The sequence below is a fragment of the Mixophyes fleayi genome, chromosome 2 (assembly GCF_038048845.1).
Source record: "Mixophyes fleayi isolate aMixFle1 chromosome 2, aMixFle1.hap1, whole genome shotgun sequence".
NCBI classification, from domain to species: domain Eukaryota; kingdom Metazoa; phylum Chordata; class Amphibia; order Anura; family Limnodynastidae; genus Mixophyes; species Mixophyes fleayi.
Genome location: NC_134403.1, coordinates 7,116,877 through 7,136,072, shown reverse-complemented (window position 1 = coordinate 7,136,072; position 19,196 = coordinate 7,116,877). Strand labels below are relative to the sequence as shown.

At 41.0% G+C, this 19,196-nt stretch overlaps 1 protein-coding gene across 4 annotated transcripts; it reads left to right on the top strand.

Moving 5' to 3' along the window:
* On the top strand, positions 1–16,787 carry LOC142140645 (uncharacterized). Of its 4 annotated transcripts, none has more exons than XM_075198378.1 (3): positions 1–85; positions 9,835–11,090; positions 14,841–16,787. In XM_075198378.1, exons 2-3 carry the CDS (start codon positions 10,128–10,130, stop codon positions 15,408–15,410), a joined length of 1,533 nt encoding a protein of 510 aa, XP_075054479.1. In that variant the 5' UTR covers positions 1–85; positions 9,835–10,127; the 3' UTR covers positions 15,411–16,787. The 4 variants fall into 4 exon arrangements, with proteins under 4 accessions (XP_075054479.1, XP_075054482.1, XP_075054481.1 ...); XM_075198381.1 differs by lacking the exon at positions 1–85 and adding an exon at positions 216–379; XM_075198380.1 differs by lacking the exon at positions 1–85 and adding an exon at positions 753–814.
* The last annotated feature ends 2,409 nt before the right edge of the window (positions 16,788–19,196 follow it).

Genomic DNA, 19,196 nt, shown 5'->3' with positions numbered 1-19,196 from the left:
GGAATGTGAGAGGAAGCAGGAAGCGCACATCTGTCTGCAACTAGATCAGATGCTCAGGGTGCCAGGAGCTGTGATCAACTGGAAGGTGGGTGACAGATTATAGTGGGGGGTAAATCTAATATGGAATAAGGGTACACTGTATAGGGAGGTGGGATAGGGGACGAAACGTTAAGGTCAAGATCCCCTTTAAGGATTAATTGCAATAAACTAGTATGATGTATTGTGATCATGGTCAGAGGTGCGTCCCGCTGTCCCAGATGCGGTCTGGCTGTGTCCCAGGTGCGTCCGGCTGTGTCCCAGGTGCGGTCCGGCTGTCCCAGGTGCGTCCGGCTGTCCCAGGTGCGTCCGGCTGTGTCCCAGGTGCGTCCGGCTGTCCCAGGTGCGTCTGATGTCCGCTCCAGGAAACGCATTTACAGATTCACCTACAGCAGAGTCTGTGTTGTCCAATCCATCACTCATACCCTATAGCTCACGGATGCTGCCGGGTGGGGGTTATATTTTGTGTAACTAGTGTTGTTGGGGATTGTTATATAGCGCTACATTGTGTCTATTGTCCTGTGTGTGGTTGTGTCACATTGTATGGAAGGAGTGATGGTTACCCGGGCTGCGGGTGGCACCTCTGGGGTATGAGGTGCCAGGGGAAGACTTCTCTGCATTGGTAATTGGCGGTAAAGGGATTTCTTGCGCAATTATCACTATGTGCAGAACTTGTATAACTTGTTTACTCTAAAATCTGACGGGTGTGTCCGGGGAAGGGGGGGGATGTGAAAGTGAAACCTGCAGAGAGGTCTGAGGACTGAGTCAATCTGATAATGTGAGTAATATTCACATAGGTAAGATATTACTATTACTGCTCATATAATACACAGGGGAATCCCTCTGCCTTACGGGGGTGTCCTGGGAGGGGGGGGGGGGGGGGGGGGGCGATGGGAAAGTAAAATCTGCTGAAAGGTTTTGCATCGTATTCTGGGGGTGGTCTGTTGATAAAGAATGAATCTTATATTGTAAGTAATTATTATTATTAGTGCGCTTGTAACACACAGGGGTATAACTCTGCCTGACGTTATTATATGCTGCTGAGATCTGTCCTTGTCATTGATCATGGTCAGGCCCGGCGCTCCCATTAGGCAAGGTTAGGCACTTGCCTAGGGCGCCGGGCTCTGGAGGGCGCCACAGAATGGTAAATTACTTTAAAACTGCGTGGCGACCGCTGACCATACCTGTCACGGCCGCCGCACAGCATTCAGATGCACGGGGAGGGGGGGAAGAGGCTATTGCTCACCACCGCCGCCTCTCTGCTCCGTCTCCTCCCCTCCACTTACTAGTGTCAGTGAGTGGAGGGGAGGAGACGGAGCAGAGAGACGGCGGTGGTGAGACAAGGTAAGGAAAGACGGGGGGAGGAGGGCGCCGATTTTTGCAGGGGGGGGGGCGCCGATTTTGTAATAATGCCTAGGGTGCGATGGACCCTAGCACCGGCCCTGATCATGGTAACAATGTAACAAGATAACTACTAGATTAGGCCCCTCCCTCATTACATTTTAATTTTAAAAAATGCAAAAGAATACAAAACCCATTTGTTGGGCTTATATTAGCTTTATTACAGGTATTATTTACCATTTGAAGTATCTAATACTAAATATGTTCATATACATCTTGTGATGAAATTGGGGGTGAGCACAGGGGCAGGCTGGGCCCAAAGAGGGCTAGCTTGGGCTGGATCACTGGGCCACCTGCATTTTTTTTTTTTTTTCATTTAAAATAGGTTACTAAGTCGAGTCTTGCCCCCTGGGCTAAAGCTTGCCAGCCCTCCCCTGGGTGGGCAGGTTATGGGGGGACATCAATCTGTACTATGATCTACATGCAGCGCAGGCAAAGTGTCCTACAGAAAACACAGCGTCCCTTAATTAAGCCAAAAACACTTTTTTAAGCAGAACATCATACTAAAGACATCTCTTCATTAGGATGTTATCAGCCTCACAATGTTACAGTGTGACAGTGAAAATTACATGGTAACACATCCAAGGAATTATGCTACAATGTTACAAATATTTATATCTCCCAGTAAAAAACATAATTATTCTCACCATTATATACTTTTTTATTAGACCACAACTCTATAATACTATGGATGTAAAAGAAAGTCTGATGGGTATATTTACTAAACTGCGTGTTTGAAAAAGCGGACATGTTGCCTATAGCAACCAATCAGATTCTAGCTGTCATTTATTTAGTACATTCTACAAAATAACAGCTAGAATCTGATTGGTTGCTATAGGCAACATCTCCACTTTTTCAAACCGCATTTTAGTAAATATACCCCTGAGTCTACCCGATATTGTCTTTATAACCTTACTGTGTCTGTGCTATAGTAACATGTTCTGTGTACATAGCATACTGTTGGATATAATACTAAATATAACACATCTAATAAAAAGAAAAAACTTAGTGTATCCTGTGCACCGTCTATGAGCATCTTTACTCATTCAGAATAGGGATATACACTTCCCTATAAAATAAAATGTATCCAAATGACAGTGACTAAATATTCAAGCGTTGATAGTGTTTGTGGGCATAAATAAAAAGTGCTTAAAGTTCGGTGAAAAACTAATATTCTTTCCTATATAACAAACTAAATGATCCTCTAAAAAAGTGTTAAAAAAAATACCTTATTGATCATAAATCAAACATATATTCCAAGTGAATAAACATATGAATGAAAAAATACTGATGAAGATCTGTCCTCTACTCTTCTATATCATTCATTCATTCATTCACAAAGTCATATACATGTGTAAAAAGAAAAAAACCACAAACATAGCATGATACAGTATAATAACACAAATATTAACTCCATAATGTATTCCTTGTAATGATAGTTTCAAACATTTGTTGAATTCCTGCCCCCCGGAGGGAGAGCACTTACAAGAACAATGTGCTCAGTGTTTATCAAACACCTCATTAAGCACTTTTTATTCCTGTACACAAACACTATCAGCACTTGAATATTTAGTCGCTGTCATTTGGATAAATATAACACATCACTTACCTACCTTACCTATAAATGTGCACTAGGTGATAAGACCAGGTATATAGGACAATGATGTTATCTACTGCTGCACCTGAGTGAGGGGGAGAAGCCCCCAACTCGTTGTGCACCTAGTTACCTGTCCAGATAAAATACACTAAATCAGATGACAGGACACTTAGGTGCTGTCACACCTGTTTGGGGACCTCCTTCCTGTCTGCAACTTGGCTTCTGCCAGACCCCAGAAAAACCACCGGTCTTAACTAACGTACATAACTTATACTGAGAATACTCCCATTTGTGTATCACCCAGGACATACAAAGGATCAGTAATATGCCACCTACAGTACCTACCCTGCACAGTTAGCATCATGACCAGGCCGTGCCCCAATTACCAGATCTGCGCCCTAGTCTGATCCCGCACACACCTCCCTCTACCAGTAAAATCAATGTTGTTCCTTACAGTATTTCTGTGCGTTATGCTGTTCTGTAAATTATATATATATATATATATATATATACACAAGTTAACCCGTGCATGATACTCATGCATTCTAGTCAAATCAAGCTACTTAAGGTGTTAAAAAGGTTCTTGTCATGCATTTGGGCCATAGCCCAGGCCTCAACCACCAACCACTCCCCACTGTCACCCCCGGCAACCACCAACCACTCCCAACTGTCACTTCTCCTTCAAGAAATATATATATATTTTTTTTAAATCTTTATAAACACTTTCAACAATTAACAAATGAAATTAACAAATTAAAAACATGTCAGTATACCAAATTTCAGTCCTTTCTGAATTTTTTTTTCCACACACACTAAGAATTTAGTAGGTCAGTGTATAACTCCGCCCAGCAGGTGGCGCTGCAGCTTGGTTTTATTTTTTCCACACACACACACAGACAGAGAGACTAACACACGCCACTAGACATTTATATATTAGATATATATATATATATATATATATATATATAAAATGATTTACATTGTATTAGTTATATATTATTTGTATTTTATCCACAATTGCATTATCAGTAAATATTAATAAAAGAATTTGTAAAGAAACTAAAGCTGGGTACACACTACAGGTTTATCACCCGATTATTGGCCCAATCACACGATAAACGACTGTTAGGTCAGATATCGCATTAGTATGTACGCTCCACCATCAGGTTTTATCGTTCTAAAGCTCATCGCATTGTTTCATTTGATTTTACAACTGGACGAAAAATCTTTATAAACAATGGAACGATGTCAGTTGTGCAGTGTGTACATCCTCACAACCAGCAGTGTCCAGAGATCTCCCGTAGAAGCTACAGAGTCAGGATCTTTTCAGCCGACGGTTATAACAGATGAAGAGCACAGATGTGATGGTAAATCGTGTAAAACGTGTACAGTGTGTGCACAGGAATCGGCTGCTGATCGGGACTTTCAGTCGTTCGTAAAATCGCTACAGATATCACATCGGGAGAAATGTTCTGTAGTGTGTACTCGGCTTAACTCAGAAGAGCATAGAAGAATGTGTGGCATTTAACAAAGAGATTTTGAGAAATAATTGAAACTGAAACTGAAATTGCATGTCCTAGAGACACCCAATATGTCAGGCTTAAGGTGTATTGCTGAGGTCTCAATGCACAGTGAAAATATCATCATCATTTATTCATATAGCGCCAGCAGATTCCGTAGCGCTTTACAATTGGGAACAAACAGTAATAAAACAATACTGGGTAATACATGCAGACAGAGAGGTAAGAGAACCCTGCTCGCAAGCTTACAATCTATGGGACAATGGGAGTTTGAAACACAAGGATAGGTGCTACATCATATTGCATATTTGTCCAGCTAGAATGCAAAGGTTACAAGGTATTTAGGGGGCTGTGTGATCAGTCACACAACTATGTTGGTCGGAGGGTTGTTGTCTTGTGTTAGCTGTGTAGAGGGTGGTAATAGGGTAAACTAGGGAGATTAAAAGGGTGGTTCAGGAATATTATAAGCTTGTTTGAAGAGGTGGGTTTGCAGAGAATGCTTGAAGGTTTGAAGACTAGAGGAAAGTCTTGTGGTGCGATGGAGGGAATTCCACAAAGTGGGTGCAGCCCGAAAAAAATCCTGTAACCAAAAATTGGAGGATGCGATGAGAGTAGAAGAGAGACGCAGATTTTGTGCAGGGGAAATATGGTATGGGAAAGAAGGCAACCTTACCTAGTAACGTTAGATATAAGAAAGCTACCAGAAATTGTGACATTCATCGTAATTTGTGCTAGTTGATCCTGCCAAATACTTCACATCAAGAGAGAGAGCCTTTGCTTCTATACTACATGTTTCATATGGGCGGATACATTTAATGAATTTAATATTTTCGCTACCTGATAGAAATCCCGCTTGGTCCAGGTGAACTAAACCAAGGATCAGTGAATGTGAATGATTAGCTAGTAATTTAGCACTGATTACTAGATTGTTGTAGCAAATGGAAGCACCTATGGTATCTATGTTATTATATATATATGGTATTACCTACGGTATTATAGCTACATGTGCAGACAGTAACATGTAGATCATTCATCTGCAAAAGTTTAATAATAATCGCTGGTTAGACATGTGCTGGTTCCATTAGGGAGTAGAAATGTCTGCTCGCATCCTAGTCAAGAACAATGCTAAATCTAATGCATCTGCCTATTCAAAAGTCATCTTAGGAGACTAATGCTATAGAAGTGTGCTCTAGAAGTGTGCTCTAGAAGTGTTCTCTAGAGGTGTGCTGTAGAAGTGTGCTCTAGAGGTGTGCTGTAGAAGTGTGTTCTAGAGATGGGCTCTAGAAGTGTGCTGTAGAGGTGTGCTCTAGAGGTGTGCTGTAGAAGTGTGCTCTAGAGATGGGCTGTAGAAGTGTGCTCTAGAGGTGTGCTGTAGAAGTGTGCTGTAGAGGTGTTCTCTAGAGGTGTGCTGTAGAAGTGTGCTGTAGAAGTGTGCTCTAGAGGTGTGCTCTAGAGGTGTGCTGTAGAAGTGTGCTCTAAAGATGTGCTCTAGAGATGTGCTGTAGAAGTGTGCTGTAGAAGTGTGCTGTAGAAGTGTGCTCTAGAGATGTGCTGTAGAAGTGTGCTCTAGAGATGTGCTGTAGAAGTGTGCTCTAGAGGTGTGCTGTAGAAGTGTGCTGTAGAAGTGTGCTCTAGAGGTGTGCTGTAGAAGTGTGCTCTAGAGATGTGCTGTAGAAGTGTGCTCTAGAGGTGTGCTGTAGAAGTGTGCTGTAGAAGTGTGCTCTAGAGGTGTGCTGTAGAAGTGTGCTCTAGAGATGTGCTGTAGAAGTGTGCTCTAGAGGTGTGCTGTAGAAGTGTGCTTTAGAGGTGTCCCTCCACCAATTCCATCCTGTCCTGCACAACATCTCCCTTCAATGAATGAAGGGCTGTACACATTTTTGTTACTGTCATAAAACTAGCAGTTATAATGTAGTATAATCTACTCATATATTTTTTTAAAAAAGTCACACATATATCCCTAGAGGAAGGAGAACCACTGTCAGCCAAGGTTGGATCTAGTATGATCAGGATATAAGAGGGATTGTTAATGTAGAACCCCCCCCCCCCCCCCCCTCTTCCTTATTGTTGTCAAACACAAACTTGCTGCAAAGAAAAAACATCATTCTTAGGGGGAATTCAATTGGCCGCGTTACGGGTAAAAGTAACGCGGCGTGAGCATTATTACCATTATTACGGTAGTTTCAACGCCGGCTTTTTGTTCACAGCTCCCTGAAATCCGTACTTCGGGGGGGTTGAATTCGTACTTCGTAATTGAATACATACTTCAGGGGGATTGAATTCCCCCTTAGATTTAGAAGTCACGATATTGTGTGTGGTCACATGATTTCAGTCAAATGGATCACCTTCCAGTGTTGGTACCTGCACAGGGAACAAAGGTATATTTAGCCTTATCTATAATGTGAGTGTGAAGTATCTGGATGTTATTACTATTATTCTGAGAGCTATTATCTAGCTCCCCCAGTTGTTAGAACATGAGTATAATGTCTGAGGTTTCCTTAGGAAGTTCTAATGATCTGTTTGTTTGTTTTTATTTCCTGTACCAATGCGCTAAAAACCTTGTGGATGGCACAACATTTTACATAAAACTATGAGGACAAGTTTACTTCAACATACTTGAACATTTGGTCAAACAAATCTCGAAAATAATGAAATAAATTTTTTGTTCGATCACCTCATTGCGCATTTCCTAACTGCTAAGTAAGTAAGTAGGATAGGAAGTTCTGCTTCGTAGCTTGCAGTTAAAAGTGAACAATAATCTATGAATGTTTCTCTTATGCCTATTCAATCGGAACGGTGGGGTACGGCATATCGATGGCGAGAAGCCCGACAAGACTTACCCCACCTTGAGAATTTCGAAGGAGCTGCTTCCCGACCTTGACCGATGATGACTCCTCTTCACCCCGACTTCAGCCAATGACGATGAAGAAAGAATATGGCTGCAGATGATGACGTCATTGAGCATGCCGATGCGTTTATCGCTGTTGTTAAGGGGGTCATGTAAGTAAGTTTACAAAGGCTTCTAAATTGTACATGGGTGCATACTTACATTAGCCCCTTAACAACTGCGATAATCGCGTCGGCATGCTCAATGACGTCATCAACTGCAGCCATCTTCTTACTTCACCGTCATTGGCTGAAGTCGGGGTGAAGAGGAGTCATCATTGGTCAAGGTCGGGAAGCAGCTCCTTCGGAATCCTGTTGTCGGGGTGAGTCTTGTCAGGGTAGTCAGCATCGATATGCTGACTAACACCGAATCGTAAATGGTTACATATTCTCGTATTTCTTTAATGTCTAGAATTTCAATAGTGAACATGACTGTATAATAGTTCAAATCCGCTGTTCTAGTGGAATTTTTTTTTAAATTCTATGCAAACCTCGAACATGTTGAACATGTTCACCTCGCTCAAATTTAGCTTAAACTATCTAAAGATCAAGAATTTATCACAATTTTACAAACTTAATAAAGTGAAAATACTTGACTGTCCAATCCAGTTGTTTGAAGGGAAAATAAATAAATACATTTATTAATCAAACATTAGTTTAAATATGGTGTTACGCTGTCGCAGCCAACGTTAGCTTGAGAGAGTTCAATACTGACCATAATAAATCAGACTGAGTTCTATACTATTTAAACAATGGGATCAGTTCACACATATACATAAGTAGAATTTTAAATTATTAAGGATTTAACAACAGATATGATAGTGACATTTAGCAAGACTCTAAACCTTTTACTTATTACAAAGCTTATTAGGAGAACAATCCCCCAGCACACCGTTGTTAATCAGTAACAGAGTTGCTATTTCTACTTGTACCTAAAATGCAGAATCCTTATTTACACAAATTTGCAAATGCACGATAAGCCACCCGCCACGTCACAGTGCTTCTGCTAATAGGGTGGTCCTAACTCTAATCAATGAGAGTCCATATTTTTGGGTAATACACATATGTGTTTTTAAATTGAGAGTTTTCTTACCAAGAGGTACCCCAAGAGCCTCCAAATGGCAGAGCATGCCTCTCAAACATACAAAACAGAAAGGAAAGTTGCTCAATCAATTTATAGGTTCATAGTAGGTGCTCGAAAGGAGCAAATACAAAGAAAAATTCCCCAGCACACCGCTGTTAACGAGTAACAAAGCTGCTATTTCTACTTGTATGTAAAAATGCAGAATCCTTAGTTACACATATTTGCAGATGCGTGATAAGCCAAACGCCACATCACAGCGGATAACCCCATCCTTCCAAGCACCTGCTGTGAACCTATTAACTGATTGAGCAACTTTTCTTTCTGTTTTACATATCTTATTATTAAGATATTGAACATAAATTCTAGCCTATCTCAGAATGTTAATCTGGTCTCAGTGAGGAATCCTATTTATCACTGTGTTTACATATGAATTGAGAATACAACCAAAGGCTGTGTTTACACTAAATATGGGCCTGATTCATTAGTGATCTTATCTGCCGTTTTTTGCTTATCTTAAGCAAATCCACTCTGTGCATGTTTAAAAAAGGGAGATAAGAAGCAAAATCCACTGCGTAAGTGAAGAATTTCTTAAGTTAAGATGAAAATCCATCTTAACTTCACTCTTATCTCCCCGTTTCTTCTTAAAATAAGCATCTTAACTTTTGCACAAGATAAGATCACTAATGAGTCAGACCCAATATGTGTAAATCTAGTTTTACATATAGATTAGGTTTGACAAGTAATACATGAGACTTTAATCAATATTCAAAGTAGCCAGTGACTGAAAGGAATTTGATTCAATATAGGAATCTTAGTTTTTTTTTTATCTTAATTTTTAAGGACAAATATAGCGTCATAGTGAAATACAATAAAACTGACGATTGAAGATACAATCATATTAATTTATTAAAAATGACAGTTTAGCAAACTTTAAAACCGGTGCGAGAACCACTTGGAAAATAATTTTGATCGCCTCTTGTAGCTAGCCTTAGAAATCCCTGGTTGGGATCCATGGCAAATTGTGTGGGCTGTATGATAGGTAAAGTGATGCCTCTGATATATTTCTAGAGCAGTAATAAGGGCTGATGGAAGTGAACAATCACTGGAAGCATGACAGAACCAAAGGGTGGGGATAATGGGGATGAAAACATCCTGAATTATATGCACATTTTGATACCTACATAAGTCACAAGTGACTTGGAATGTTTTTAAATCAGTATACACAAGTGTAAGATAAGTCAATGTTACATTCCAGATTTTATGGAAATGCTGGGTGTTGTCTTTTAAGTTAATACATTTTTCTTTGCTTCCAGTCTTCAAAGGTTTTTGCTTCAAGTGATACGAAGCATCAAACAACAAGAAAACATGTCTTGCAAAGAACCCTAATACTAAAATCAAAAGATAATTTCTTTGGTCCCTTCTATCGCTACCATCTGTGTAATAACAGGAAATGTTCCACAACCTGTCACAGTCTCCCTGTCACCTCGCCCGGTTGAGCAACTTTCTTAAAGACAGTCATCTGAAAACGGCATAATTACAACTCGGCGAAATCTTGCCAACATCTGTGCCCACAACACCTCGAGCACTAGTAAAATCGTACACAAACATGGCGTCAGTTTTTCAATCATCAGGAAACACAATATCTGCGAGGCCGCCGCAGTGTGAACATTATTATCAAATACCAGCAGACGCAGAAGTGAAGTCTGTCCCAATTTCCTCATTGCCTCCCGCCATCCAACAGAAGATTCAATGCCTGGACGGCTGCAATGACATCACCAGAACGTCTTCCGTTATATACGTATCGCCGGTTACCAAAAACATCTTCCCAGTGGGCTGCAAACCGAGCAGGGTGATTGGAGAAGGAGCGACTACACAATCACCCATGGTGCAGACACAAAATCTGGTGTCTCCTAGCAGACCAAACACAAAGTCCATGGAAGGAAACCGAGATCCTATGGTTTGTTTTGTCCCTATAAAGACCTCCAAAGAAACGGCTTCCACCATATTAAAATTATTAGAGACAAGTAATGAGAAGCGTAATCTTCAATACGTAGAAAATTCGCTTCCAAAATGCAGTGATTTCCTTGGTTTTAATTTAAAAGTTATTGGTATCAAAGCCAATGCTCTGTGCATGTCCAAAAATAAGATGTATCTGATGCCTGAGCCCAGGGCAAAGGATTCCAATGCCGAAACTGAAGACCAGGAATTAATCACCAGATCCCCAGGTGAAACCACATCCCGCCCAGAAACAATGAAAGATACTTCCAATATAAGAGAGGAAGGTATTATCATCAAAGACTCAGGGTTTGAGATTAAAGAGCTGGGTCCTACCAGTGACACATGGGTCCAGCAGGACGATCTCGGGAATATGACAGCAGACAGCAGCTCAATGTCACAGCAGCAGCTACGCAGCAGAAATGGCAGCAATTGCTGGGACATTGGAGATGAAGCCTCAGTAAAACAGCCGGCTGAGGCCAGTTGGGATCTACCAGAAGCAATTGATCCCACTGAGCCAAATACTTCTCTAAGATCACCACAGCATCTTCGTCTTTCTGTGACAAAGGAACAGGTAAGGTTTGCCAATTCCTAATTCACTAATTCTACAGATGGGGTCATGTGAAATATGATGCGCTAGACTTGTAAGCTGCCAAAATGATGGTGGAACAAGAAGTGAGTTCTCCGAGGAGGAGAGCATGAGCGGCTCTATAAAATGAGAACATTGATTTTATATGTACCCAAAATCTTAGTTCACGATGACACTTCTTGTTACAGCCCAACAAGTTCAGAGCTCCCTGTGATAATAACTCTTCCATTGATTTACATTGCACTCAAAACGTTTATAACGTTTCCTTAGTAGGATAAAAACGTGATCAAACTCATGGCACTTATCGTGGGTCATTGGCGACCGATAAGAGGAAAATGCACAAAAATGCACTTTTTCTTGTGTGCTCCTTGACCTGTTCTTACACATATGCACAATCAGTACATGTTGTGCTGTGTAAGACAGGACTGCAGTTCCTCTTTCATGTCCTACATAAGCTAAACCTATGTGCTTGTGCACATACATGTCACTATCTACATCTCTAGGGCTGCCCACCTTTATCAAACCAACGTTTAATGAATCCAATCAAACAGCTCGTGGAATGAGGGACGGTAGGAGTCACATACGCATCGATAGATTGCTCTCTGACAGTAAATGACTTCTGTAAACCTGTTTCAAAATAATTTAGTATAGACACAAGACAATCAGAAAAATGGGTCCTCATCTGTTTAGGCCAACTACTGTAGCCAATCATGGCAGAGGGGCCAGTGGCGGATCCAGGGGGGGGAGATCCGGGCGATCGCCCCCCCTAGCAGGGACTTGCTGCCGACAGCTGCACACTGTGCAGGTCCGTTTGGCAGTGACAGTGTGTTTAAAACACAATCAGAGCAGCGGGACAGCACACTGTCACTGCTGAACGGACCTGCACATACTGTGCAGCCGCCGGCAGCCTTAGAAGTCGGAAAGGGGGCGGGGCCTAAATCGCCCCCCCCCCTACATCGCCCGGGGTATAATAATTTCCTAAATCCGCCCCTGAGAGGGGCTGGTTACCTCCGTTACTGAGATTCCTATGAAGAAACCTTTATATAGCTTATATAAGTTGATGTGAAGTTGCTGGAATTAGCACAACAATAAAACACAATAAACAGTAAGTTTAGTGGCTTATTGTTAAGCAATTCACAAACTCACAAGATTCACATTACACAATTCACTACTGTTGGCCGACTGTGCTGTTTATACAGGAAACATAGCGATTTAACCCTGTGATTTGTTTGTCCAACATGGAATCTAAGACCTCAGATCAGGTGACAAATCACAATGACCAATAGCTGGGTACAACAATGATTGCAGTTTGTCTGAGCCAGAGCCAGCCATCCAATCAGAGTTATACGATTTCTGCAGAGGTTGTAGTAAGGGTTGGCAGCATGCTCCCCTCCATTGGAACAAGCTCCCCCGCTCCATCAGAACTTCCCCTAATCTGTCCTCTTTCAAATGAACATTAAAAACCCACCTTTTCCTTAAAGCCTTCCAGTCTCATGCCTAAACTCCCACCGGTCGGCTACCTCTCTTTCTCATCCCTTCTTCCCTTCTCCCCCTTCCTCGACTCCGTCTCCGTTTCTCCCGTCTCTCCGTCTCATCCATGTGTCTGTCTGTCTTCCCCTCCCTTTAGATTGTTCGCTCCTTTGAGCAGGGCTCTCCTACCTTCTGTTTCCATCACTTTTAACTGCGCTCTCCAGCTACTCAGCTCTCCTCCTCTCAGTCCCTCTGCCCTCTGTCTCCTCTCGCTTCTCTCCGCTCCCCTCAGTGACTCTCAACCTGTCATCCGTGCCCACCCTCTTGGGCCATAGTTACCTGCCTATACTCACTCTTCCCCTCCCTCCCTCTCTTTCATGCTGTGCCTGAGCCCCCAGAGTTATAGTGATTACTGTTACTTGTACTGTGCTGTTTCACCTTGTACTGTGCCATTGTTTGTCCTTGTACGGCGCTACGGATACTTTGTGGCGCCCTATAAATAAAAATTAATAATAATAATAATAATGCTCTGTATAAGCAGATAACCTGCCTTCTAAAGTGTCTTCATGTCAAGTTTTTTCAAGTTATTACATCTGTGAGATCATCTGGTCCAATAAAATAATGTCCTCATTTGCCTATGAAACCACCAGATCCCATTATTTCCAGAGAATAGAAACTTAAAGGGCCACTAAATATAATATCTAAGATCCTGTGTATAAGAACTACTGTTAACACCAATACATATATGGGTAAAGGTCTCTATACCTTGACAGAATGTGAAATATAAAACATTACATTCATATTTGCTCTGCAGCTAAATTTGAGCTATTGTTCTGTGTTATCAACCATATTTTCTCTCAAAGTCAAAACTTTATCTCAAATGTTTTCTATTCTGATAAACCCTTAATATCCCTACATTAAGGGCTGTGACAGGATGGACGTCCTATGCCACCCTGTCCATGTTGCTGGGGACTGGCTGGGTTTCCCTTGCCACCGTCCGCTTACTTTATCCCAAATGTGCCCCTCTATACGCAGTAGGAGGAGCTTCTGCTGCCACCACAAGGCTCCTTCGCCAGCACCTAGAATCGATTCCCTATGGTTAACTGTCGCTGCTAGTGTACCCCCTTGCTGGGCACCTGGGCTGGTACCCCTGACCTCTTCCTTCAGATCAGGGTTGTTGTGGATGGTTCCACCTGGCCTATCACACTGGCCAGAGCTGCAGGTAGCAGGCAGAGCGTTGGAACTGGATGCTGGGTCCCAACTTTAGAACAGCCAGATGACGGATTAGATCTGTCTAATCTGTAGGTCACAGGCAATACAGCAGGTGAGTAGACGTCAAAGCAGGATTTGAAGCAGTGATGTTTTATTAGCTCAAGTAATCCTATTATGGACAGTTACAGGCCAGTCTGTGGTACTAGCGATCTTTCCAGAAGTTATAGATGGAATGATACATTACATGATCTAACAGTGTTCTTTTTATACAGATTCTGACAGTCATGTTGGCCGTGGGTAACCCAGCCCTTGTCACAGCTGGGACCACAATGTCTGATATATCATATTCAATAATTACCATTAGGATGTAATATATCCTCTAACCTTGGAGCTAACGCAATTAAAATTTTAACAAAATTTACATTAATCTGTGATTCCCTAAATCTTGGTGTTATGTTTCCTATATTACTTGCAGTCTATCTTAAGAGAGATAGCAAGTCTAATTACCCCCTCAGGCTATATAATGTGTTGGACACTCAAACATCAAAAGGTCTAATTAGCATGGAGGACTTTTTTTAGAAAAGTTACAAAAAGCTTCCTCCCACAAATGGCTATTGCATCAGAAATCAATACATGAATATGAAAATAAATACATTTATACTCCCAGTGCCACAGTACCCATACATTAAATATTTATGTTTAAATTAATAAATATACCCTTTAATACATCTTTAAATCCTTAGTACTGAGGTTTAAACCAATTGGCTCAGCAACATCAGGTATCAACCCATTCCATGCTGCAGCAGTCATCTTGGCCAGGAGGGAGGTGAGGGAGAACGGCCACATAGCTCATCAAATATTTTATGTTTAGTGGACATATAATTACCATGCCACAGCTGGAATTTGGTAAGCTGAGACACAGATTAATTTTCATTATGTACCGTAAATCTTATACAACCGCCCAGAGTAGGAGCTATCACGGAGCTGTCACTTAATCACAAGCAACGTGGATAACAAATGCTATAACTTGTGTTTTTTCTTATTGTGAAATAGATTCCTCTGAGGATCAAACAACTCAAAAGAAAACTATCAACTCTGGATATTGTTAAAAATCTTAAAAAGAAAAATACACTTGATGGCTCCGAAACAAAACAAGATACCGAAACTGTATATACGTTCTCTGTCACATCCTCTTCACCTACATCTTCTGCATCTCCTCCTGTGGAACCACTAAGTTGTCCTCCATTGCCGTTCCTGCCCTGGGAGGAATCTACAAGAACCGACCATCTTTCTCTCCACAATCCACTTTGCAGTCTCTCCCCAAGCCGTATGCCTTCACCTTCAGGAGAGACTAATACTGGTGAAGTAATTAGCCCTTCTCTCCATAATGAAGAAACATCTAGTTCATCTTTCTCTTCCCTGACAAGTGTGTCAAGTCCTACCAGCAGCTCTGAGTTCAGCCAATGTCACAGTATACCTTCTATTGAAAGGTCTCCAACTGAACTTCCATCGTTTTCCGAGCTCGATGAGACCACCATGGACGAGAGAGCTCGACGGCTTGAAGAACGTGTGAGAGAGCTGAATATGGTAGTTGAGGATATGCGGAAGAGTAAAAAAGACTAAACTCCAAAATGTTATACATTTTACAAAAGGTGTTTTAAAGAAACCCTGCACTTATGGACTAAACATGCTTATTTCTTCCTTTTCATTTTGTTTTCTTTGTGACATCATTCAGTGCAAGTAAAGTACAATGCAGCACAACAAGCAGGGGCGCACGGAGGATTGTCGAGGGGGGGGGGGGTTTCCCCCCCGACCCAAAAAAAACATGCGCAGCAGCTCCGTTTCGTCAGCTCTGTCCTATACAGCAGCCGCGGCGCTGTCTAAGAAGCATCCGCGGAGGTGCTGTATACACTACAGCACCGCCGCAGACGCTTCTTTGACAGCGCCGCTGCTGCTGTATAGGATTGTGGCCACTTAGTTAGCGCAGGGGGGGAGGGTTTCTAGAGACTCAGAAACCCCCCCTGCGTGCGCCACTGACAAGAGTACATGGGATGGCTACACGGGACAATTGGAAACCACAGCTTTAAAAATCACGCGTATAATTACATGAAATAAATAGTATATTTTAGAATAAATAACAGCACACAATCACAATATTATGGAGCTACCTAGGAGGTTACAAAATCCCTTACCATGCTGTAGCTTTGTCCAGAAATTCAATACTGATGCATGTGTTTAAGAATTTAACATGTTTTATGACAAATGTCTAATTATCTCTGTAGAACAACTATTGTGAAATTTTAAGACACTTCTGGTTCAATAAGGAAAATTAATAAAAAAATTGAGTAAGTTTTCTTACTCAAGTTTTCTGGACAAAACCATGTTGCAATACAACGGGTGCAAATAATTTTATATTTTGCACATAAGGTAAATACTGGCTGTTATTTCATGTAACACACAAATACTCAATAGCTTTATTTGTACACTGGCATTTAAAGTTGATCTAGGACATGCCCTACCCCAACTATAAATCTACCATCACATTTTAAATGTATCTCTCCCTCCAAAGCAACATGGTTTTGCCTTACTTGATTACTTTTGCTTAACTTTCCTTGATGAATCAGGTCCAATGTCATTAAAATATTCAACAGTCCATTTAATAGTACATAGCGTTACCATTCAACGTGTCTCTGGCATGTTACTGATACAGACTTTGATAATGAATACAAGGTTGCTCATTTTATTTTAACCTGAAATGTCTATTTTCGCTCTAAGTTGGGCGCACAAACACCACAAGCTGTGATCCTACCACATACATAACATCCGGGTACACACAGTTCAACCAGTGCTATATTCAATGCTTAAGTCTTATGGATTGTTTTACTGTTGCACCAAAATAATCTGCTGTTCTATGTTTGTAGGGTGATAGTGAGACCAGTGAATATCAAGGGGGAATTTGTATAGCTGAATTTCCATGTAATAAAATCAGTAAATTGTATAGCTTGATGTGGAAGTCAACCTGGTTCATTTTCCTTTACTTTAAGGACCTCTTGTGGTTTACATGGAGAATTACATTTAGATATATATTTTTAAATATTTTTTTTAAGCATATAATAAACAATACATGTTTGAGAACTATAACATTACATGCAGACTCGTTCAAACTAAACAATAAGCACCTATGGGCTCATTTAGTATTGATTACCGTAGCTTAATACATATTGTCTCTTTTGTAACCCCATCCATCCATTACAAAACAAAGACAATAATAAATAAGACAAAATACAATGGCAAAGTGACTGGTGGTTATTTTCCTTACCCAAGTACCGTGCATCAACCTAATCCAATTCTAACGCTATGGGTGGATCTTCAACACACATACCTGTTCCATACCTAGTGTGGCGAAAGCACTTCCATGCCTGTGTCTTCATTGTTTCTGAGATATCAATAAAACTTTCCCATGTCCATAAGGAATAAATGAAAGATCTTCTAAATAGTGATAGGGGCAGAGGTGTCTTCTGGACCTAGAACTGCAGAATGCTTCTCCGTGCAGCAGCTGAAACTACTAGTAAAAGATTTTTACCTTTCGGGACCTTACGTTCCTTAGGCGAAATTCCAAAGGTCGTCTATAAGGGGGAAACATATTGACTAGGTGATCATTAGAGAATTTCCAGACCTGGGCCCATAAATTTTTAATCAAAGGGTACTCGCAGAGGCAATGTACAAGGGCCGCTCTCAGAGAACTGCAGTTTGGACATAAGTGGTCAGTTGTTAGACCTATTTGATAGGGATGGACAGATTGAATACGTCTATAAACATTTCTGCATATGTCATGGCTGAGAGAATTCCTAACTGTACTGCTAACATAATGTTGGGATTGTATGAAAGTCATATTATTTTATCAACTTAATAAAGCCCTCTCCAAACTGTCTGCGATAAAGTACTTCACCTTAATACGGCCATGTTACTGAATCACAATCTCTGAGCATCAAGACTGAGAAGAATATGACCATGGCATCACTGCTGCAATTGCTGTGTGAATACCCTAAACTGGGTGATCACCCGCTGCAAAACCCAGGTCACGCTCTGTCGACAAGGAAAGAAGAATGGATTGCAATCTACTAGCCATCATTTTCAACAGCAACTTAAAACTGTTAAGCATATTTAAGAATGTACAGTGCAAGTGTATTGTAAAGTGTGTATGTTATGCGCCGCGTTATTGAAGGAGAACATTAATAGAAAACAAACAAGTACAAAAATGTGTAAGAGTGAGGAGGAAAGACCATACAAGTTGTCTAGGAGGTAACCAAGAGACTTCAGAATGAGACAGAGATGGAGCAATAGCTGTTTCTCAAATTCATGTGAAGAAACTGGTCATAATCAGGATGTCACCGGTATCCTAAATGCTTCGTACCTACATCATATAGGTCCTTTTCAAACCATCAAGAAATTGGTAGATTTTGTTCTGCAAGAAAGAGCTCCTCAAAACAAGAGGTTGGTTGAAAAGGCCCACTGTGACATATTCTTCCATAATTGTCAAAGTTAGAATCTTTAGAACAAGAAATCTTCAACAGACCCATGAAAGCTGTTTCTGAGTTGAAAAGAATAGTTTTTATTGAAGAAAATGATGTGATCACTCCGTACAAATGCAAGAATTGGAGAAGGGGTCACAACAGTAGCTAGCACTGGAGAAGTAGCTTGGTACCTCGGAGTATGCATGACAGTCAAGACATTCATTTGATTTACTACATTATGTTGTTGTTTTTTGAGAGATCTGCTATGGGAAACTGGTCAAAGCAATGAAAGATTATTACAGATAAGATGGCTTTTTAATTCTGCTTGGTACTCATTATCACTGCTTTTTGACATTTACAATAATAATAATAATAATCTACCTGTCATAATACACTGTGGGACTCGTGTAGAATTGTACGCAAGTCCACTGGCGTAGTGTAAAATAGGAATTTCACTACTGCTCATACCCACGCCTCTTTTTGTTAATAGAGGCAGATCAGGGGAGGCAAGGGGCAAGGTACAATAAGGATGTGTAAATGCAAATGTAACCAAGGTTGACCTGGACACAGACATGCCTGTCAGGAATCGCATCTGTTGCAGGTGCTCTAAACCTGGTGTAAGTTACTATGTAGAATGAGTCTTTTTCCAGGTGCAATTTACACCTGCATTTTAAGAAGGAAATTACATACATTACATACTACTCCTCATGAGGACCTGTATGTTTCTTTCCAAATCCTATAATTCTGAGTGATCCTTATGTGTTTCGGAAGAAGATCATCTAAGAAGATCTGTTGTGATGATTTGGGGTTCAGATGAGCCAATTTCATGTATTTTTTAGGGTACTGAGTTACCTTTATCATTTTGCTTTTGCGTCAGTAATAACTGCTACACAAT

Coding starts and splice junctions, on each gene's coding strand:
- LOC142140645 (XM_075198378.1), top strand. CDS start 10,128: ATGGCGTCAGTTTTTCAATCATCAGGAAACACAATATCTGCGAGGCCG. Junction 11,091..14,840: donor TTTCTGTGACAAAGGAACAG/GTAAGGTTTGCC, acceptor ATTGTGAAATAG/ATTCCTCTGAGGATCAAACA.